The following is a 24,240-nucleotide window of genomic DNA, read 5'->3' as shown; positions in this document are numbered from 1 at the left end:
TCTTTGCCAATCAGGATGTGGGAAATGGTGCAGATCCGTGTTGATCGCACGCATGCACAATCCACCTGTTGGTGGCGCTATAACAGGCCAATGTGAAATGGGTGGGCTATATTCCTCAGCCTAGTAGGAAAGTGCGTGAAAGATTTCACGTCAAATTGCACGCTGCGTTCATGATTTGAGGCTTTTTGTTCAAAACAGGCCAATCCTGCAAAATTTGAAAGCCAATGTTAGCCAATTAGGATGGAATATGAAATATCAGACACATCCGTCTTGAGCACATGACTATGGAGATACTGTGTAACGATTTGCGGGATTTTTGGACAAAATCCGGAGGAGTAATATCCAAAAATGTGTTTTACAAAAGTCGGCCTCCTGGTGGCGCTCTAAAAGCCAGATGTGAACTACAGAGACTGTGTACCAATTTGCGCGATGTTTGGACAAAATCTGTAGGTGTACTGTGCAAAAACTTGTTTTGCACAAAGCGGCCGGGTTAACGGTGCCGGAGATTAGCTGCTCACGGACACACGGACGGACGGACGGACGGAGTGCAAAACATACTCTCCCCCCATGCCTTCGGCCTGGTGGAGACAACCAGAGCCGATCTACAAGCTCTACTGAGATAGTTGGAGATCAGCTGTTGCCTCATGGTCACCTTTGCCAATGGCATTTCCAAGGGATATAGTAGTAGGAGGAGGGTTATGAATTAGAAAAGTGGATCCCAAAGTGGACTCCTGACTCCTGAGACCTCCTGCATTGTCAAATCTGTACTGTTCATTTAGATCATCTGAGTGTAAAAAAAAAAAAATACCTAAATGTATAAGTCCATTTGGGTCAATAAATTAAATTATCACTGGTGTTCTCCAGGTTATATGTTCCCCACCCTGCAAAAATGGGGGAGCGTACCATATGTTCCCCAGGTTCCCGTTTGGGGGATATTGACTGAGTTATCCACAACACAAATCAGTATCAATAATTATTTAATTTACTAGACATCACACAACAAGATAATGTATGAGCTGTGAACTGGTGCACAGCCAAATCCCATCCTAGCGTATGCCATGTATTAGCCTCTACACATAAAAGAAGTAGACCTACAGTAGATATTTTGATCAGAAATTCTATTTTCAAATTGTTGAATCACTTTTTCAGTGGTAGGCTACAAAATGCAGGTGCACGTGTAATGTCAGAAACAAGGAAGCTACATGCCAGCTTTACGAAGGTCATCATGTACTTTACATTAAACATGTCAGCATGATGTTATTGTCACGTGTAGAAGGAGGTAAAGTTCATGGACATTAAAACCATATTTTCCTGCCATATACTACTAGTTGTACCGTAACTTGTACCACGGGGGGCGCTCTCACATTACACAAAAGTCAGAACGACTCGAATGTCTGAAATAAAAATGTTAATCATTGGCGTGAACTGAACTCGCACTCTCGCAGAGACGCAGACACTACACTACAGTGTACTGTGGACTGTGGATGGTTTACGAAGTTTATTGCCAGATAAAATAAAATAAAAAGACAGTGGGGATTGGGGAAACTAAGTTGTAGGTATATAACTCCTTGTTAGCCTCTTCTTTATACCTTACGCCGGTACTCGGTGGTAAATTGTTCCGTAACCGTTATTCGCTTTCTAGAAGAGACTACATTTCCCATCTGGCATAGGAAACGTCAATCTTTCTGCCGTTTTCTTGTCATAATACATCTGGATCATCAGCTGTATAGCGCGCGACTGCGCAACAGTAACCTGGCAGGCTGTGAGGAAAATCTGGACATTCTGCGAGTACATTTACACTAATAACGCTGGACAATTACTTCTTGCAATCACTTTTCGTATTTTTTTGCCCTTTTTCCTCTGCGCCGATTCTTTCTGAACAGGAGTAGTTTTTTATCGATTACATATGTCTACAACTATACGGATAAGTTGGATATATTACCATTCAGAGAAAATCACAATTTCTGGGGAAACGTTTTTTTTCTGGCCACAAACAAAACCTTTTAAACTCGACTCTGTAATACGTACAGCTGCTGCTTGATCGTTACAATCTGCTCCTATGTAGGGCTTTTAACGTTAGTTGTTGAGACAAGCGTATAAGTGCCAACGCCTTTCCCATTCTTCGTCTCTGGTTGGGGAACTTCACGCGCCAGTAAAACCATTTATTTTGCCAACTTAATGAGCAGTTCTGCACAAAAGAGAGAGGCCAGTAACGTCAGAATTTGGTGAAAATGGGCTGCACGATAAGCGCCGAGGACAAAGCTGCGGTGGAGAGGAGTAAATGGATTGATAAGAACCTACGAGAAGATCGAGACAAACGGTCCAAAGAAGTGAAACTGCTTTTACTTGGTAAGTAGGAACTATACCGCACGGTCTCCAGGCATACATGCAGTCGAGGCGTCCAAGAGGGTATAATTTGATTAAATATATTACAGGGCGTCAGTCAAGTTTTATGAGCGTTTTTTTAATCTTCAGACCATACCGGGATACAGTACATTTTATTTTAATAACTAGACTAGACAAGCCCACTACGGAATCAAGCATTAAAAACTGCCTGGGGTGCACGAAATCCGGAGTAGAGGCAAAACAAAACGAAACACACAAACAAACTTTAAGGCCCATTTGGGGGCAATTTGCATCAACATCTTCACTATTTCAACTTCTGTACAATGTAATTAAATTAAATGTTACAGTAAGTGTCAGCCTATTTACCCTATTATAATTCTTCTGATTGTAAGAACATCATTTGTCAAATGAGTAACCCTTATGGTAGGGCAGGCTATAGAAGATACAGAACAGAACCCAACTTACAACTATTGAATCCATAATTTTTAAGTGATGGACTAACATAAATTAAAGAAACAAATTTGCCCCACCTTTTTTTATTTAGAAAAAAATCCTTTACTTGTCCTTTAGGCTACTAGTCCCCTGCAATGAAACATTATTTCATTATAGGCTACATTATTAGAGGAACTGTATAGGCTACACATATCATTTTTGTACTTGGACCATGTCTTTAGATAAGGGATTGAAGTTCCAGTCATGTTTCATCTTATCAAATGGACATAAAATTGTAGATCAGGTGCATAGAGAACATGGCTACCTTTTGATTTTGACCATGCATCAGCATTACAGAAATGTATGCTGTTGGCTTGAAGCTCAAAGTGGTGCTGGACAACATGAGTTAAAAATGTAACCAGTATGGAGCAAATGCTGCATCATCTCACTGGTAATAAAAACATCACATTTAAAATATGAATTATAACCTTAAGCCGTTTAGACCCGGGGCTGATTCTTTTGAATACAATTGATTGATGTTGCTATATACTATTGTATAGTCTCTACTCTATTGAGTGGAAACCTCATATGTCCAAAACTGTTGTTTTTCTCAAAACAAACATTTGGATCTGTACTTTTGATGATTTTGTATGACGCTGTAATATGATCAAGTAAGGTGTTAATTTACGATAAAAACGCAAAAAGTTAGGATATGAATGGGAGGTTTCTGCCAGACAATATCTGAAATGACACAGATGCCTTCCCGTATTGAAAGATATAACGACATAGCCTTTCCAGGTCGTCTGAATGTGTTAAATGAAAATAAACAAATAGCCATTGTGATTGTCTCAACAATACCTGCACCAGCAGGTGGTAGGATCAACGTTAAGACCCTTTGGTAGAGGTTTGGGTTGTGTAGTGACCTTGTCATGATGTAACATGATGTAACTAGTCCAACCATTTTCCAAATTCCACACAACATATGCTTTTGAAATCTCAATGTTCAGAATTATTATACCGTATGTAAAGTCGCAATTGCGAGTTTAGAACTTAAATTGCTTGAGATATGAAGTCGAACTCGGAGAGAAGGAACCCTCACAATTCAGGGCTTTTTATTTTTATTCAGTGGCAGAAAGATATTGACGAATACGTTCAATTATGAATACTTTTGTTATATTGTTGAATATTTTTAGACATAAGCATGCTAGAATCAATGCCCTTCATACCTTTAAAAGTGCAAGGATATTTTCGGAACAATTACATAATTTTGCTTTGTGTACAGAAAGTAAGCAGGAGATAAACAAAAGTTATGCTGCATCGTTATAGTGATGCATTGCAAGCTTTCCAAGGCAGCAGGTAAGTTAGTGTAATGATTTGTGTGAAAACCTGTAAGCAGCAGTATGTTTAACTGACAGGTGTGATGGTCTCCAACAGAACTATTTGAAGGTTACAGTACGAACTGAATACTACTGTACATGAATACAATGGCCAACCAAACGATCTTTGGGATGTTTAGCATTGTGACGTTAGAAGAATACCACAGTTATCACCCTCCAACTGATCCTCAAAGTATGGAAACATTCATTCTGGAAGTCCGACCACTGTGCTGCTGAAGTGAAAGCAATTTTTCCAGGCAGTGCCTTCCTCTCTTGTCTGTACTGGAACAAGAGAGTTATGAGTAAAAACAAGGGGAGTTTGGAAGCTGCCCCTAATACAAAACCACAGTACTGCGAGGAAGCCAGAGTGCAGCTTCCAATGAAAATCAACCCCCATTTCACCACAAATAGCAATTCAAATAGAATGACCATTCAACATGTTTGGTAAATGATGCTCGGTTTGAGGTTGTACTTCATGACCTTCCCTTAGTTTTTTGGAAGGTACTGTGAAGAAATTCCTATTATGTTGTTTTTTTGACAACTGGCAGAAAGCCAAAGTTGAGGTTCAGCCAAAAGTACCATGAATGAAGGAATTAGTCAAGATTAGAAGAGGGATCTCTTCACATTGTGTTCTGTCATGCATGCCTTTGATACATTTGTGATCAATTGGTGAGGGAAGGAATTCATTCTTGAATTCCTTTCTGAACATAATATTGTTTACTCGAGGAACTTTGACAGTGCAATCATTTTCCAAGTATCAGTAGATCATAAATATTAACCAAGTATCAAAATACTGTCATATTTCTGGATCGGGGGGAAAAAGTGTCAACGTTGGAGAATGTGTAGCTTTTCTTATTGTTATTGCCATCTGTTGAGTACAGTAGCAATTCATATTTCAAATTCCATTGGCTGTACTGTTCTCGGTTCTGTGGTTGCTGCTAATTGCTGTGGGTCTACTGTAGATAGGCAGTCCCTATGTCAACGTAAACTCAACCCACATGTTTATGGAAATTACATAAATTCTTCCATATCAGTTTGACATGCTCATGCAGCGTTCACTCATTGGATTCCCAATTAGGCAAATGAGATTCTATTTATTTTCTCTTCGATGTCAAATGTACAGTTATGGTTTTTAATAGGCCAGAGAGCCGGTGGGAGTGGGCGTGTGTTTGTGTTAGCTGGGATTGTTAACAGACCCTATGAATGAGAGGTGGTGTTTTTGTGCCCTATGTGCTCTCTCTGTTGTTCTGCACAGCATGATATCTGGTATTGCTTCTCCAAGGGTAGTGGAAAATATTGGCTCAGGCAGCAGTGTGACGACTGTTTCCTGTTTGTCTTGATTATTTTAACGATAAAGGCGCATTATGCTGCTCGTGTCAGTTTTTCCTTAATTTCTTCACTTGTATACAGTTTATCTAAATAGGTACTCATAGTTCTTAACATAGACAATTCTGTCTTTTGGAGCAACTGTTTGTGGAGTTGTCACTGGTCACACATGACGTTTGTTCCATCAAGTCTTATTTCATGTGTTGTCTTTTCAGGAAGGCAACCTGCTTCACTATTCAGAAATTCAGATGTGACCCCTCAGCCTCTCTGAAGTTCTAGACTCTTGCACACTAGTGTCATTCTGTATTTGGAATTTTTGCAAATCCTCCACTTGTGTTGTCTTCCTATGACGTGCGCACACTGTGCTATAGATATTGTATGAGCCCATGAGAGAGTCTGTTTCTCGAGACATCCTTTAAAATTATAACACAAATTATAACCACCCTTTGGTGTGGTTTGGGCCTAACGGAATGTCGTGCCCCTGCCTGATACATCAATACCTCTGTTGGATATAAGAGAATGTCTATTTGATCACTTTGCTCACTTTGCCCCTACAGAAACAGCTTCCATTAAAATCCATGTGTATTCTTTATCTTGCTATAATTGTTGTAAATGTAATGGCTATTTTGTCGGCTTCAAACAAACCTAAAAAAACAACTGATGCACCTTGAGGCTTAAAGGGGCATTCCACTCATTTTCAACATTTTACTATATACCTTAGAGCTGTTGTGTTGAAATAAAAAAAATATCCCCCCCATTCTGTGTTTCCTAGAACTGTAAGTATGAAATAAATCATTAACATGGTTAATCACATCTTGATGGCATCATCAAGATGTGATTCACCATGTTAATGATTCTTTTCAGTGCTGTCACCTCACAGCTAGAAGGTTCTAGGTTCCTGTGGGCGCTGGGGGCGTGTTCTTTCCTCAGTGTCATCAGTGCCCATACTCGAGGCGGGGTTGGCGAAAGGGCCTTTGCATGTTCTCCCCGTGTCCCCTAGGGTAGGTACCCTCACAAAAAACATGCAGTAATCCTGGTCTCTTGTTCTACCCCCCCTTGGCCAGCTGGGGCGCCTGATGGAGGGGAAAGGAATAACGTGTTCCTTCCACGCACTATGTCCGGCCGGGGAAAACTCCCCCCGTCAGATGAAAAGAAGCAGCTTGGACTCCTCATGCATAGAAGGAAGCATGAGGTGAGTCCGCTGCCCCCCCCAGGTTGGCAGCTGAAGTGTAGCGCCCAGGATTACATTAGATAATTGACGCTGGGTGAAAAAATGGGTTGCAAAATCGTGGGATAAAAATGTAGTAAAAACAAAAACACAAATGCTTCTATTCTTGCATAAGCAAAGAGAATGATGCTTTGTGTGCATGCAAAACAAGATGCACTGTAGGCTTCTAGCTTGAGGCCATTAATGTTTATCTTATCCAGAGGTTTGCCGCAAACAAGCTCAGGCTGCCATATGTGGGGGCTTATTTCTATTTCAGTTTGCATGATGGGATTAGGTAATGCATCCCCAGGACAATAATATTTTTTGTACGCCAATTTTCTACGGTCATCTTATCTAGAATAGGGTTGGCCTCCATTTATGTATTCCCAGACAAAAGTGTAGACCTCCTGGAATTGGTCCCAATTACCCACACAGCTCAGATCTGATGCTGGTGGAGCGGTGCCCTGGAGCAGTCCGGGCACTTATAGGCTCCAAAGTGACTGATCTGCTAGTCTACTACTACTACCTTACTGTAGTTTGGTTAAAATGAAGTGCCTGGCAGAAAACAGGCAAATGTATTTGTAGTCAAATCCATTACATCCATTAAATCATGCCATATAGATAATGTTTTTCAAATGTGCATTCAATAGCATTCATTTCAAAAGCATTCATATACCTTTTTGAAGTAATAAAATATACTGTTGTGCTAAGTGTTACCACACTGGGTTCCTCGTCTGCCTCGACTGCTAACAATTGGCAAAAACAGAATCACCAGAAGTTGTACCTACTGTAAGCATAACATTATACTAAAAAAAACGTGATAGTTTTACTAAAACACAAAACAAATTATCGGCTGAACTGAAAAGATGATAATCACAAAACCGGTTAAGCAATAGTATTACAAGAATAGGCTACAGCCAATAACACTTATTACAATTTAGGCATCTAGCAGACACTCTTAATCCAGAGCGATTTACAGTAAGCAAGAACAAAAAACATCAAAACATAAAAAAGGTCATGAATCTTACATAAGCTTAAGAACCTAACAGTGGAATATCTATCTAAGGAAATGTATGTGTACTATACACTATAGAGTGCCATCATGTCTACATAAAGTGCTATTTAAGTTGCGTAAATTGAGCCTGTGCATACGCCTGTAGGAGGCCAGGGCAAGTACTACGGCAAGTGCTATGGGCTAAGATGGAGAGGTGTGTTTTCAGACTGCGGCGGAAGATTGGGAGTGAATCTGCAGTTCTGATTGTAATGGGAAGTGTATTCCATAGTTTTGGAGTCAGAAGGGGAGAAGAGTTTGGGACGTGTGGAGCGTTGTCCCAATGTTTTTAGCGAAGGTACTTCCAGCTTCCCTGCGTCGGCTGATCTGAGCGCCCGAGAGGGTTTCTAGCATGCGATATGGCGGTGCCATATACCTTTGGTTGCTTTGAATGCCAGCATCAGAGTTTTGTACAGGCAGTGACCGGGAGCCAATGGAGGGAGTGGAGAAGGGGAGTGACATGTGAGAATTTTGGCTGGTTAAAAACCAGGCGAGCTACGGCATATTGGAAAATATTAAGTGTCACATAAGACCCTGGATGCATTACAGTCAGGAACACTCATGTCATAAATAGATTTATCTATTTAATGACAAAAATGGAATGCAGTTATACTTCTTGGTGTTGATAGCTTTGTTCCCTAATTTGAGCTATAAGCAGCATGCAAAGCTAAATCACGGAATGCCATGAGTATACAAGCGATGTGATTCCAAAGCAAAACATATTGAATCAGTTTAGCAGAGATCCAGAGTAGGTGGGAGCCATATTTAAAAGGACCACTTTGTGGGAATGAGCTGTAATTGGAGCGTTTAAAAGTGTGTTTGATTGGAAACAAACTGCCTGAATTAGCTTTTTCTTCCTTTTTTTTAACGGTTTAAGCCAGTCAAATGTCATTGTCAAAACCCACAAAGTTTACATGCATTCATAAAACACATTGTTATCACTTCTCGGATGACATATTCAATTGCTAGTAGTCATATCTGACATTTTACTTATGTCAACACTTGTTCCTAATTAGCTTGTTCTTCAACTTGAGCAATCTGGCCAGTACCTCCAAAGGGGATGTGGGCACTGGTTATTGTATAATTCATAGAATTCTGACGCATTGTGGCATTTTGTTTTCCCATGACGCAATGCCACAGTGGGTTGGCTAAATGATAATCACCCTGTTACGCACCTTCGTCTAGGGTGAAGGTAAACAACATAATGTGAAAGGAGACAGGGTTGAAACAGAACTTTAGTTTATTTAGCTCTTTTCTTTGTCCACAGAGACAATGGATTCAAATTAATTGTGCTTGTCAGCTTTTCAGTTCACAAATAAGTATTGGTTTCAGGGTGCGGTTTACATAGCAAAAGTATCCATCTAGAAAATAAAGGTTTACCCTTAACTCAATCCCTAACAAAGAACAAAAATACAATACTAAACCCTAACTAACAGAATTACAATAAGGAGAAAAACAAAAGGGACCTAACAACCCTTACAAAAAGACAGAATAATAATAATAACAAACTAGGGGTTTACTCTTAAAGGGAACAAACAGATTACAAAGGGAGCTAAGGCAAAACTTACAGGACAGAACGGAAACGGAATCGAAGTCAAAGAAACTAAAACAAAAAAAAGCAAACAAAAGGGCAGGCAAAGGGTGGAGGACAGAGGAACCGAGTCTCTGCTGCAAACTGCTGTCGTCCTCTCCAGAGCAGAAGTTCAACTGAGCCTTTATAGCCAACAGCCAACTAGGCACAGCCAACTGGGATTAGGGTGTGGGCGAAGACACCCAATCAGGAAGGAGGGGCAGGTCCGAACATGGACCTGTCACTCTCACAGCCAAGTCTGCATTCAATCATTCACTGCAGCCATCAGCCTTTCTCACTCTCCAACATACTCCATTCAGCTCCATTCAATACCTTACATGAAACACAGAAAGAAACAAATTATAATACAAGCCATCCACAGAATATTATTCACAGCTCAACTAATTATCATCATAACAATTAACCATCACAACATCAATAATCAGAAGGACCATGGTCCGTAACACACCCCTAGACCCAGTTGTATTAAATCACCTGTGGTTTGTCACCAAGATCGACCACAATTCATCTTCACTTTTTGGGTGGAAATGTTTTTGTACAAGCTAGGTATTGTAGTTAATATAGAAGAAGGAAAGTGTGTGTGTGTGTGTGTGTGTGTGTGTGTGTGTGTGTGTGTGCGCGCGTGCGTGCGTGCGTGTGTGCGTGTGTGTGTGTGTTATATCATTGATTGAAGTATTTATTAACAGTTTGGGAGAATTACAGTACATTTCAAGCACAACTCAATACTGTTAACTGTGGACGACACCATAAAGCATTCAAAACAGAAGAATAAAGTGTGTGGGAATGCAAAGCAATATATTATATTCACATCAGCCATATATACATGAAGTTTTGATTTCAGGCTTTTCACACAGTTTCTAGCCAAGTGCTATTTTGATAGGTAACACCTAGGGACCGCCCAGGCCCAGCACAAGAACACTGGCTGTTATTGCATTGTATTTTGCCAGCTGTGCAGTTCTCCAAATAAAGGGGAAGTGAAACTGTGGAACTCTATATGGCTGTCATCGACGCTAAAGCATTAGTTAAACTTGCACAATGTCAGCGGAATATTGCTGACACACCCACATCAGGAACGCCAGCTCATAATATTTATTTCGTGTCTAGTGGCTGGCCCTAGTTAACTACTAGATCTTCACAAGTTGGTGCAACTAAGAGATAAATTATTTGAATAAAAATACATTGTTTCATGCATAGATTTTCCTAGTGTAGACTTGTTGGCTGAGGGGGGTTCCGTTTCACTTTCATGACATTGTGCACGTTGCGGAGTGAGCTGTGATTGTATGTACAGTATATAGTACAGTACGTCTGTCCCCTCAAAGTAGAACAGACAAACCCTGTTCTTGTAGATGGCATGGCCAAAGGCCAAGACTCCAATGGCTGCTGTCATTTCTAATTATGTGATTGTTTTGCCTCTTTTTCAGGTGCTGGAGAATCTGGGAAAAGCACAATAGTGAAGCAGATGAAGTAAGTTTCAACTTGTCAAAGAACATTAATGGTTACTATCCAACTCTTGCATTTTGTTGGAAACACTGACCCTAATTTTGCGATCGTGCCTTTCTGTTCCACGTGTGGCTTTCTTGTCGGAGGATATTGGTTCAGGAAGAATTTCCATTACAGACTCGAGTTCAACACTGATGCAGAACTGGAGCTAGTTTAGTACTGCTTTAGGCTGAGGGGGAAGTGCTCTTTTTACATAACCGACCAAACAATGGGCACAGAGGCCAGCCGTAGCCTGGCAAGGCCTCAATAGATTCCCCCAGATTCCCACATTAAGCGTGCTGCATACCCAGTGAAGTGCAAAATTCCAGCATTAATAACAGTTGTTAGGAAAAGTTCCAACTCTCCAGCATGTTCCTCATTTGGCACTTTACATCCTTATAACCTTATTAAACCTGGCATCCCAATTTTGGACTTGTCAGTCTAAGACAAGTGAACAAAAAACAAGAATTCATGAATTTTCTTTCCTCCCCCCTTTCAGAATCATCCATGAAGATGGATACTCAGAAGAAGAGTGCAAACAGTACAAAGTTGTGGTCTACAGCAACACCATCCAGTCCATTATTGCTGTCATCAGGGCAATGGGCCGGTTAAAGATAGACTTTGAAGATTCTGCCCGGACGGTATGCTAATTCTCAAACTACATCAACACATATTTAACACATGGATTTGGATTCCATGAGAGGCCAGCATATCTTACTTTTGGCTAATTCTTGGCTGTCTCTAAAGGGTAATTTATATTTACCACAAGGTATTGCAGGCTCGCAGCACGACATGTCGTGAGCTTGTAGATCTGACATTTTTGGTGCACGACATGGCACTCAACCTACTGTATAAATCGGTCATAACCCTAATCCTAACCCACATGTCTGGTAATGTCAAGCCAAGAGTAATAAATAATACATATTGATGTTATTTTATGATGAAAGACTATTTGAAATGGACAAACTAGCAATAGAATGCATGCTTCTTTTGCATACATGCTACCTTTAGGGCAAGTGATATAAGCTCTATATTCCGAGTAATCATTGCTGTAGAGTGTAGACTGTTCAGTAACAAGGGTCTTTCCAGCTCTTTAATAAAGAAAAATAAATGTTCATGTGGGTTGCCAATGTCATTGAATCAGGAGAGAGGACCCATTTATCAGCTTAAATGTTTATATTGTGGGACCCCTTTTACTGAACTCAAATACACAAAGAAACAATAGCAAGGATTACTATCAGAACACTTAAAAACTTTTCATTGGTGAGGTTTTGCTTTAATCTTTGTGAACATCTCAGCACATTCAGAGGCCCATCTGCTCTCAGAAAGCTTAAATGTACTTTAAGTTTGCCCCTGAAATTGATTATGACAGATAATTACAATGACAGATTTAACAGTAGGATGTGTCCTTGTGAGGGGCACTTGTTTTTAAAAAGCTATTGGTTTGTTGTTGCCAGGACGATGCCCGCCAACTCTTTTCTCTGGCGAGCTCGGCAGAGGAGGGGGTGATGTCATCGGAGCTGACTGGAGTCATACGTAGACTGTGGATGGATGCCGGAGTTCAAGACTGCTTCGGTCGATCCCGAGAGTACCAGCTCAATGACTCCGCTTCATAGTGAGGACTCCTCTTTTAGCTTTTTATTTGCTTTTCATCACCAGCCTTTAATTCACATGCACTGAAATGCTCGAATGCTCTGATTTTCATCATCATGACATGTGACAGCTTTCACTCGAAGGCAAGGCCCAGGTTTCCACACCTGTGAACAGAACCTGTGTACATGAACAGGAGGGAGACAAGATGGGTCTTGCTCTTCTTTTTCTTGTGGCAGCTTGTTTAGAACATTGCCTTGCAAGCGATGACATTCCTGAACGGGAAGCGGGATGAAGACCGAAACTGAGCAGTTGTGAAATGTCTGTGTTGTTGTATTTATTTAGGGTTTAGGTAGCAGGTTCAGTTTTTTTTGTTTGTACAATACAGCCAAGAACACGATAATATAAATATATTTATAAAACATTGAAGTAAAGCACAGATGTCTGATGTGCTTCAATCTGCCAAATTTAGGCGGCTGTCTGTTGCCACTTAAATGAAGATGGATAAAGTCCAGTGTTTCTGTCGTGTTTATATCACAAATGCCCCACTGTACAGTAGGTTAGTGTGAAGGACATACCTTTGTTTTGAAAACAGTGGACGTGTCGTGGTTGTAGTTGCAGTTTTCCACACTTCTTCCAGACTAGAGGGACCAGTAGTCAGTCTGTAGTTGCTACGCTCTGTTTTCACTCTACCCATTAGCAGCCAGTGTTTATCATCCATCAAAATACAAACCCATATTTAGTATCCTTCTGCAATCCTTGGCTATCCGTCTCCAGAACTATGGCCCCCAGTTCTCCAGACCTGATTGTCCAAAGAATATCTCATTATCTTTCAGTGTTTTGACATCTCCTGAATCAACAGTTTGAGAACTTTGAGAACCACTGTCTTACATATCCTATGTATCTTACTCTCTCTAGCTATCTGAACGACATGGACAGGATCGCTGAGCCAAGCTACGTTCCAACCCAGCAGGACGTGCTTCGTACGCGTGTCAAGACCACTGGCATTGTAGAGACCCACTTCACCTTCAAAGAGCTGTATTTCAAGTTAGTAAACTTATCACCCGTTATCACCACCTTGTAACCGATGCCTGGGCGTGTGTCTCGTAAATGAATTAGAATCATCTTCATTGTCACATCACAGTAGAAAAGTGGATGAAATTCGTAGCTAATTTACAAACGGCACAGCCATAGGGTCTCCATCCATACATCCATCCATCCATCTTCAACCACTTATCCGTCGGGTAAGTGGGCTAAAACAAAGCTAAAGATTAAAATAACATTCAAGCTTAAAGGTATATTCAGTGATTAATTAGTAATTAAAATATCACTTATTTTTTGGGTCGTCTTTATATTAAGACGACCTTAATATAAAGTGTTACCATTTTTTGTTTTGTTGTGATAATCCTCCCTACTGTAGAGTGTGCTGACCATATAAGGCAGGGGTGTCAAACTGGTGACATCGTCTTATGCGGCCCGCCTTCCTCAAGCAAAAAAAAAAATATATATATATATATATAGGCTAATAAGTAAGGCTGCATGATATATCGAACATGTACCTTCATCAGAGTGGAGAATATAAGTATAAATCAAGTTGAGCAAAGCCACTTCTCTGCCCCTCTCTCTAACAGACACAGTTAACGATCGCTTGTTAAGTGCCTGCCAGACAGACAATCAGATGAAATGAAGGCAGGTGTAGAGTAGAGTGTAGACTAGTGAACTGAACATGTTCTCTTTATATCAAGTACTTCATACCAGCCCCTTATGGAACTACTTCTCCCAAAATCCAAATGGATTTCATTTTCCATCCTGAATGGTAGTAACTAGCATACAATGAGAACTGAGAAGATCTTCACAAAGGTTTACTCATCAAAACTGATTATAAAACTGTAATGAATCGATTATTAATCGGCAGAGCTGTCGACTATTGTCAACATATTCCCCAATTTCCACTGAGATTATGGGGTGAATGAATGTGGCCAGACCCATCTTCTCTTTCTGTCATAGTGACATTGTCCTGCATCAGATCATGTCCAAATCAGGTTCTCCTATCTCCAGTTTTTTGAAGATTTTTTGAGTGGTGCAACCACTCCCTTACGGAGCTATGTGTGTGGCTGGCTGGGTCTGAGCACTATGTGTGTGGCTTGCTGGCTGGCTGGGTCTGAGCACTATGTGTGTGGCTTGCTGGCTGGCTGGGTCTGAGCACTATGTGTGTGGCTGGCTGGCTGGCTGGGTTTGAGCATACATAGATAGATAGATAGATATTATAGCAGTGACTGACTGAGACATCGAGCGTGCATGCGCAACTGGTTGTGGCCCCCATCAAGTGACCTTTTGACCAATGCGGCCCTTGCCCCAAGTTGAGTTCGACACCCCTGATATAAGGAGTTCCTCCCTGTCCCCAGTTAACCCCTGGGGGTCAAAAAATTGTAGGTTTAATTTTTTGGCTAGGTGGCCCAGCCTTCATCCAATCAGGATAGAGAGGGGCCTTCCGCCAATCATGATCGAGCGGGGGCGGGCCTTGGTGTGTGTGCTGTTGGCCTGTCGTGTGTACCCCCAATGTAGTGCGTGCATGTGCACTTCTTGTTACCGGGTCGGACCGGGGTTTTTTCCAAATCACCCAAATCACTGAATGCTCCTTTAAGTAATATGAAAGATAAAAAGAATATATGAGAAGTACTGTAAGACTTTATCTATAATTATGAATCTAATAATTTACACAAACAATAATATGAAAGTTACTGTCCACAAGAGGGCATTTGCATAATGTATTGTTTCTTTCACTCCCGGAAAATTTGCAAGGCATTGTTTTTATGAATTACCTTCTAATGGGACCTCCAAACACTCCCCAGGTGATATTAACTTTAATTGACTCATCTATAAAACTGCTCAGTTGCTTTGAATTAGTTGGTCACTGAATCGATGTAGGAACACATTACATTCTCCCATTATTCTCTCAGCTGAATATCTCAAAATACTGTAGCTCTGGTTTGTCTCAGAGGGCCCCAGGTGGGGTGCAGCCTCTAGGACAGTGACATTACAGTTAATTGTAACCGTGCAAGGTCAGTGGCCTGTTTATGTAGGCTTTGTGAATTGTTCTCTTGGCCTAGATTTACGAGGACCCTCGGCCTCATTACGTTCAAATGACCACATTCGCTGTGCATTTGCATGGTAATTGCATACATATGTCTCCGTTTGCAGGATGTTTGATGTGGGAGGCCAGCGTTCAGAGAGAAAGAAGTGGATCCACTGCTTCGAGGGTGTGACAGCCATTATCTTCTGTGTCGCTCTTAGTGACTATGACCTGGTCTTGGCTGAGGATGAGGAGATGGTAAGGAAGGGAGGTTTGACCTTGTTGCATTATGTATAATGTTTGTTTGTTTTCAGATTATTGAAGGTCAATTTATGTACATTTTGTCAGTTCTGCAGTGCATTCATCTAGAGTTTGTAACACTTGTTTTACTTGTACTCTTTTTCTTTCCCCCAGAACCGCATGCATGAGAGCATGAAGCTTTTTGACTCCATCTGCAATAATAAGTGGTTCACAGAAACTTCCATTATCCTCTTCCTCAACAAGAAGGACTTGTTTGAAGAGAAAATCAGCAGGAGTCCACTTACCATCTGCTACCCTGAATATTCTAGTGAGACATACTATAATACTGTACATCAAGCTTATTTGTATTTCAAAGGAGCTATTATAATATAATAATTTTTGTTTGTGTCCTTGTGTGATTTATTCTTGTGGGTTTTATTGCAGAAATGTTGATTGATTGAATAGTTTATTCAACATAAATGTAAAAACAGCAACAGAGTACAGTCAAACACAAAGGATGAACAACAAAAATCAATATCACCAATAGCAACAAAAAATCTAAATCATTTCAGGAAAACATATATGATATATTCAGAATATATTTAATTATTAGTAATTGCGCCTACTATTCATCCATCCATCCATGTTAATTGTTATTTCTATAGCAGCAATAGAAAATAATGGAACATGAAATTCCTCATACATTAACCCTCTGGCGTATGGCATTTTGTTTTAATTAAAATACGTGGTGGTAAAATAAATGGTCAGGGCTGACTTTAATGTATTAAGTACTATACAAAATCTATATTGTGTTATAATATTGAAATTCTGCTGTATACAGAAAGTGAGATGTAAGTTTGCTGCTCCTTTAAATTTGTGGATGCAAAATTTGCCACTAAATAATTTAGCTCACTTGTATCTAGTCCAAATGTAGGCCTAGTCTTTTACTATTTATGCCACATACTTGCATTAGTGGGCCAAAATTGGCACGATCATGTATTGGAGTATTTAAAGAAAAGTGTTCTTTGATTCGATAATAAACTAGTTTTTCTAATTGAGCCCTGTTGCTGTACTGTAGGTGCTAATAGGTACGAAGAGGCTGCAGCTTACATCCAGTGCCAGTTTGAGGACTTAAACAGAAGAAAGGACACCAAGGAGATCTACACCCACTTCACCTGTGCCACTGACACCAAGAACGTGCAGTTTGTCTTCGATGCTGTCACTGATGTCATCATCAAGATCAACCTGAAAGAATGTGGGCTCTATTGAGGCTCCAAGCCCTGCAGGTCAGCACCTTCAATGTCAGAATTTCCACAGCAATTAATTTAATTCCAAAGAGTGTACAAATCCACTTCCCTGTGAACTTGCTTGTGAACCTGAGGTTTTGATCAAAGTTGAACACAGTGCACATACCCCAGGTGGGGTTTTCCAAAAGGGCCTTTCTGTGTGGAATGTTCTACCCGTGTCCCCTAGGGTAGGGCAGGTACCCTCATAAAAAACATGCCGTAATCCTGATATACTGCCTCCGCCTGGTCAGCCTGATGGAGGGGAAGGGAACTGGTTGGAATAACGTGTTCCTTCTACACGCTACGTTCTACCAGTGAACCCCCCCACCCTGCCCTGTTCAGTTGACAGAGGGAGAGTAGAGCCCAGGATTACAGTTTAGGCAATTGGCACCAGGTGAATAGATAGATTACAAAATCATGGGATATACATTTTGAAAAAAATAGATACAAAATGTTGAACACTAATTAGTATGTAGTATACCTTAAAGTGTAAGACCACTTCTTTTTAGGTTTGGGTTGTGTAGTTACCTTGATGTAACTCCAAGTCCAAATGTGGACAAGAAAAAATAAAAAAATGTTCCAGTGATTATAAATTGATAATTAAAAATATGCCCCTCATTGACTTACATTGTACGCTAACACGGCTCTCAAAGTCACTTTAGTACGTAAACAAACACAAACAAAGTTGATTCGAACAAAATAGAGCATCACCAAAGCTCATGTGGTTTTCTTTTTTCATAAAAATGTTAACTTCCTGTTGATTTTACTATTTGAAGATCTGGATCCGGATCCACGGACCCAGTCCGGGTTTTCTTCCTAATAAAATGGACAAATCCACAGGAAGTTGATTTTTTTTTGTCTGAATCAACTTTGTTTGTGTTTGTTTATGTACTAAAAGAGTGACTTTGAGAGCTGTTTTAGCGTACAATGTAAGTCAATGAGGAGCATATTTTGAATTATCCATTTCTAATCACTGGAGCAATTATTTTTTATTTCTTGTCCACATTTGGAGTTACATCATGGCAAGGTAACTACACAACTCAAACCTCAAAAAACTTTACCCTTTAAGATCGGAATTTACTTTTCAATGTCACTTACAGCTTGTCAACATTTTAGGCAGATAAAATGTGTTTACTTTGAGCTTTGAGTGTGCATAACAATACTAAAATGGGACACAAAATTGCAAAATATCAATAGATGGTGCTAGCACCTGAACGAAACTGTAAAACTGCATTGTTGTACTGTCTATACCGTAGACTATATAAATAGAAGTATATCATGTCCTAATGGCACCCTTCTGCAGTATGAAAACTCACTTCTTCAGACCCCACCTCTCCCCCTTGCACTCTGCGTTCCTTGTATCACTTCTTCAGACCCCTCGTCTCCCCCTTGCACCTCCAGACCTTCACCCCACCTCTCCCCCTTGCACCTCCAGACCTTCACCCCACCTCTCCCCCTAGCCCTACGCAGACATACATAAAACATAAACGTGTTTATGGCCTGTCTGCGCTCTTTGGCGACATTTTTTCGTGTGAGGGTTTCTGAATATGTGAAGTATAAGTACCCATACATACCGCTGCGAATATCTCCTGTGGCGCGGAAGCCGTTAAGTATTTTTAATCTATGTTTGACCGATTTGGAAGCTTGGATTAATCTCTTCCTTCCTTGTTTATTGACACCTCATTGTACCGCCTATCTGGCTAGCTAGTGGCGCTATAGCTATGACAGAGGAGATCAGAGGCAGGGACGTAGCCGGCACAAGCCAACCGCACACCGGGAGGCGGTACAATAAACGGTAAACAAACAAGAAGAAATAAAGCGACCAAATCGGTCAAACAAAGCAGCGGTATGTATAGGTACTTAAAGTTCACGAATTCAGAATAACTTAAACTAAAAAAGGCTGTCAAACGCCGCAGATACGATCTTAGAGAGCATATTTATGTCCACGTTCCAGAATTCCTTCATACGAAAATATAGTTATGAACAGGGACCCTACATAAAACTCATCCAAATTTCAGAAAAGCTTTATGGAGGGTTCCGAGAGGGGCTACTCTTCCCCTTGCACCTCCAGACCTTCACCCCACCTCTCCCCCTTGCACTCCGTGTTCCTCATATCACTTCTTCAGACCCCTCCTCTCTCCCTTGCACTCCACGTTCCCCATATCACTTCTTGTTGCCTTTTTTGATGGATGCTATTTGGTTACTTGTTCACAATATATAGCATGTAGATCAGTGATGTCAGAGCATACTTAAGGATTACTTTATTGAAAAAAACGACAACGTTTCGATCTTAATCGATCTTCGTTAACTGACCTGACGAAGGTCAGTAGCAGGTCAGTATAGATACTGACCTGACAAAGGTCAGTAGCAGGTCAGTATAGATACTGACCTGACAAAGGTCAGTATAGATATTGACCTGACGAAGGTCAGTAGCAGGTCAGTATAGATACTGACCTGACGAAGGTCAGTAGCAGGTCAGTATAGATACTGACCTGACGAAGGTCTGTAGCAGGTCAGTATAGATATTGACCTGACGAAGGTCAGTAGCAGGTCAGTATAGATACTGACCTGACGAAGGTCTGTAGCAGGTCAGTATAGATACTGACCTGACGAAGGTCAGTAGCAGGTCAGTATAGATACTGACCTGACGAAGGTCAGTAGCAGGTCAGTATAGATACTGACCTGACGAAGGTCTGTAGCAGGTCAGTATAGATACTGACCTGACGAAGGTCAGTAGCAGGTCAGTATAAATACTGACCTGACGAAGGTCAGTAGCAGGTCAGTATAAATACTGACCTGACGAAGGTCAGTAGCAGGTCAGTATAGATACTGACCTGACGAAGGTCAGTAGCAGGTCGGTATAGATATTGACCTGACGAAGGTCAGTAGCAGGTCAGTATAGATACTGACCTGACGAAGGTCAGTAGCAGGTCAGTATAAATACTGACCTGACGAAGGTCAGTAGCAGGTCAGTATAGATACTGACCTGACGAAGGTCAGTAGCAGGTCAGTATAGATACTGACCTGACGAAGGTCAGTAGCAGGTCAGTATAGATACTGACCTGACGAAGATCGATTAAGATCGAAAAGTTTTTTCAATAAAGTAATCCTTTACCAAAAGAATGGACCTCCTTCCATGTAGATCAGTGATTCCCAACCATTTTCATGTTCTGGAAATGCCACGAATGCTTTAGAGATGTTCAAGTAAAGGTTAGGAACCACTGTTCTAGATGGTCATACTGTTTGCTTAACCACAAATGTTAAAAAGGCTATTTAGATAGCATGTTGTTTAGACAAATCCCAGGTTTGATGATTGCAAAACCTGGTTTCTTTGAAGCATTAGTATTTCTTTGCACGATTCTTAAATGGCCATTCATCCTGTTGGTTGACTTGGGTTCATGCCATTTACTCTTGTGCTTTTGTAGGTTGCTTAATGCCTGCCTGCTTAAATTGTCTATAATATACATACAGTAGCTGTATATATCTGAAACTATAATGGGAATATAATATACAATCATTTTCAATCAGAAACCTTGGCTTGTATCTCCATCTTTCAACTTTTAATATAATTAATAAATGAATGCCCCATTTTATACTTAAACGTATACATGACGTGGTCACCTCATGAAGACTATAGTGTGTGCTCCTTCCCTTTGCCTGACAATATCAGGGCAGGGCAGGGCATGCAATTACAAAAATAATCTATGACTAGAACTGCACTCTGTCGAGTGCCTACTTGCTTGTTGCACACAAGTAGGCCATAAATGGCTTGCGCAAGCAGAGCGCGCAAGTACTGTCAAATTCATTCTTTCTTTATGTAATTAACAACAATCAATTACGTAATGTTGTAATTAATACGGATGAGTGACGGCTTTCGATGGTGACGTATATGTAGATCAGTGTCGGGTGGATTAAAGGACCTCTATGTACATATATGTCATTTGTAAATTGAGTTGATTAGCGGTATACTGTGGTTACTTAGTGTATGCCTCGTTTGATGCGTACGTATCGTAGCAGCATATGATGTCAGGGTATAACTGGTATAACTACCTCTTAATGATGACTTAATAAAGATGTGGATTAAAGGACCCAATGCCAGGGTGTAATTGGTTTTCGATGGTGACGTAATGACGATATGTTTTAGTGTCGGGAGGATTAAGGTAATGCCCCTATGTATACATGAATGTAATCTGACACCACTGCCATATCAAGCACAAGTAGTCATTACGGCATACGCTGGCACGGCGCATACACATCAAACGGCGACATACGTGGACGAAAACTATTACTTGCGCGCTCTGCTTGCGCAAGTAATTACATGCTCAAAATTGAGCATGTCAATTGAGCATTGAGTATGCAAAGTTGAAAGTGGTTTTGTCTGTCTGGGTCTTAAAAATATTTAACCAATTAAAAGTATCAGTATATATGATAACTACACTGGATGATCCAGTGTGGATCCATTGGAACACAGGTTTTCCATTTCCTGAAAAGTAACGGTTTTGGATATACAAGGTTTAGGTATTAAACATGTTTCTTTGTTTTTCTGCATTGTAGATGTCGGGGGACACGCAAATTTGGACTCCTGAGCCGGTATGTCTTGTCTGCAGTAGATGATTTGGGAAATTGGTGTGGCTAATGACTGAGGCAAGCAAAGGTGACCATGCTGCATTGTGGACCCTAACTCTATACTTTGGGGACTTCTTTACATCAATCTTTTTTCTTTTGTTTTTTTCTTAACATATTTTTACCATGCAATGCAGAGAGTATTGGGATGAACTGGCGGGGGGGGGGGGGGAGTAACAAAATCACTGTGATTTTATCAGGAGTCCTGTCATATTTATGGTTCTCGTGCCTGTCATTAGGCTCGCTGTTTAAGTAGTTCCTTGTCTTCATTTTCACATCAAGCTCTCTCGTAGAATGCAAGGCCCCAGGGAGGCTCTCCAATGTTGAAGCACTCGGCCTAGTGGTTAGAGCGTGAATTGCAGGCGGACCCGTGGATTTATGACGAGGAAACGTGCAGCTCTGGTTTAACATTGAGCGCTCGTTTGTTTGCACTTCTGCATTTGACCACCAACTGTTGGTGTTCAAATGCGGAAGTAGACCGTTCCTCCGGGTGCTTCAAAACGCCACTGAGCAACTTCCACTGAAATGAATAGCAGGGGGGGCGGGGCTGTTGCTCCGGTTCGGTCTCTATCCTTGTATTACTCTATGGTAGAATGTCACAGTACTATGCACCAGGACCAAAACAAACCACTTGCTTGTCAAAACCATAACTGCATCTCATAATTCCTTGACTGATGTATCGTTTTTATTCATCAGTCTAGATTTTCAAGTTACTTCTTATTTTAGCTGTAAGTTTGAACCACATTGTTGTTATTGAATATTTCTCAATTTTAACCGTTTTAATTTGTTATTTTTTATTTGAAATTTGGGTTGCACTTACATAGACTTTCCTTCTACTGAACGTGTGGATGCCATAATTTGTGGATTTAGTGTGAGCATTTTGGTGTACATACTCTAACCAGTTTTGTCGCGAGACTTTCAGTGAGAAAGAGCCCCATGAATTAATTTACTTTCCTTGCCTAAATTTAAACAAGAGAGATTTTAGCAGTGCAACAAAGCTGTGTACTTCGTCATTCATTATCTCTGCCAGGAGATCATACGTGAGTCCGTAGCTAACAATCAACATACCCCAAAACTAACTAAACATTCAGCTCAATCCGAGCTGTCTTCGGTCAGTCTGTAGAAGACCCTTTTACAGAGTTTAGAGTGCCAATGCTCAGTGCACTTTGCACCAAAAGTGATATATCCTCCTAATACAGTCTTGCCTTGCATGCTGGATTTGAAAATAACATGTTTTTGGTGATGTGATCAGGTCATTCCGAGAGGCAAGACAGTAGAGACGATGTACAACTAGTAATCACGTTCCTGCTACTCTTTGTTATCATTATTAGGGCGTGGCTCCTGGCGGAGATTTGTGCTCTACTGAGCACACCTTTCTAGTTTTTAATGTAATTGGACCACTTTGTATTGAACAATATTTTTGTATTTAGGAGTAGGACACCTCACTGCAGCACAATTTGAAATGTTTCATTAAGGGAGAACTCTTCACCATTCTGTGATCGTACCACTGGACATTGCAAATGATGAATGATATTACATGCCTGAAAGTCAATTTGATGTGTTATTACTTATTTTACTCTAGGTAAATTTGTTCTTAATCCTGTGGATTTCAGTAAAGAAATGTAAGTTACGGACCAAACAAGGCAAGTCAAATAGTAGTTTGTTACAGTGGGTGGCTGTGTTATTGTTCAATGGCTCAGAGCCACTATAGTGTTTTGTAAGAATTGTGTTGGCAATATAACAGACTGTGGTTTGGGTTAGTTTGATCACTTCCTTCCACAGACAACTTAACAGCATTGGGGCGTTATGCAGGTGTAACAATGCCTTGTCCATTTTTCATTTGTGCAGTTGTAATGTTCATCTCTTAACACAATTAAATGACAACACTAAGCTTCGCTTGTCCTGCATTCGTTACTGTTGCATGCCAATCGTATGCCGTGGGCAGTGCATATCAGCCGTATCCCATATCCTATATAAACCTTTTGGTCTGTGACTAATGAAAGATAAATGTCTCACCCCCAAATGGAGTAGAGAAACAGGGCTTGTAGAATGAGAACAATGCTATACTGTAGAATAGATGCCCATGAATGCACCTTTCAGCTACAGCTGAGGACCTGACTGATGCCAGCAGTGCTGGTCAAAGAACCCCAGATCTCCAATACAGGTCCAACTTTTTATCACTTAGTTTCATTAATTTCATTCTTAAGGAATCAACAATAAGAAAATAAATAAGCCAGTGAATATCAAACTATTCATAATCGTTGGTGCCTCATTCATGCAGGTTGATTCTGTGCGGACCTTGTTCTGAATAAATATGTTGATTGTGATATTTGCGTCCTGTGTGAATGTTACACACCAGTGAATTAATCGCGGGGGGGGGGGGGGGCAAAGGCACCAGGGAAGAAGGAATGTGTGTGTGTGTGTGTGTGTGTGTGTGTGTGTGTGTGTAGACTCGGCCTCATAGGCACAAAATGGAGTTAATGCATCTTTATTTCATGCCTCTACGTTTCATAAGAAAGGACAGACTCAATAGATTTACAATCCCCTTTGAAAACAACCCAACATCCCTCTAGTCTTATAGAGGGATATAGGCATTGATCTACTCTTATGTACAAAGTTT

General features: G+C 40.7%; 1 protein-coding gene across 1 annotated transcript; it reads left to right on the top strand.

The window, feature by feature from the left end:
* Window positions 1-1,562: 1,562 nt before the first annotated feature.
* Window positions 1,563-23,947, top strand: LOC310861819 (guanine nucleotide-binding protein G(i) subunit alpha-3-like). The gene is made up of 9 exons (XM_083769463.1): window positions 1,563-2,349; window positions 10,751-10,793; window positions 11,308-11,449; window positions 12,266-12,423; window positions 13,317-13,445; window positions 15,600-15,729; window positions 15,886-16,039; window positions 16,790-16,997; window positions 21,552-23,947. The coding sequence occupies exons 1-8, from the start codon at window positions 2,232-2,234 to the stop codon at window positions 16,978-16,980; spliced, it is 1,065 nt and encodes a 354-aa protein (XP_083625589.1). The 5' UTR covers window positions 1,563-2,231; the 3' UTR covers window positions 16,981-16,997; window positions 21,552-23,947.
* Window positions 23,948-24,240: the final 293 nt, after the last annotated feature.

Source organism: Protomyctophum parallelum, assembly GCF_964188405.1.
Source record: "Protomyctophum parallelum genome assembly, chromosome: 7".
In the NCBI taxonomy this organism is placed as follows: domain Eukaryota; kingdom Metazoa; phylum Chordata; class Actinopteri; order Myctophiformes; family Myctophidae; genus Protomyctophum; species Protomyctophum parallelum.
Note: the sequence above shows the minus strand (reverse complement) of the source record. Positions and strands in the feature narration are given on the sequence as shown.

Bases quoted from the DNA above. Each gene is read 5' to 3' on its own strand.
- LOC310861819 (XM_083769463.1), top strand. From the start codon at position 2,232: ATGGGCTGCACGATAAGCGCCGAGGACAAAGCTGCGGTGGAGAGGAGT. The intron at 2,350-10,750 runs GTAAGTAGGAAC...CCTCTTTTTCAG, and splicing joins AGTGAAACTGCTTTTACTTG to GTGCTGGAGAATCTGGGAAA. The intron at 10,794-11,307 runs GTAAGTTTCAAC...CCCCCCTTTCAG, and splicing joins ACAATAGTGAAGCAGATGAA to AATCATCCATGAAGATGGAT.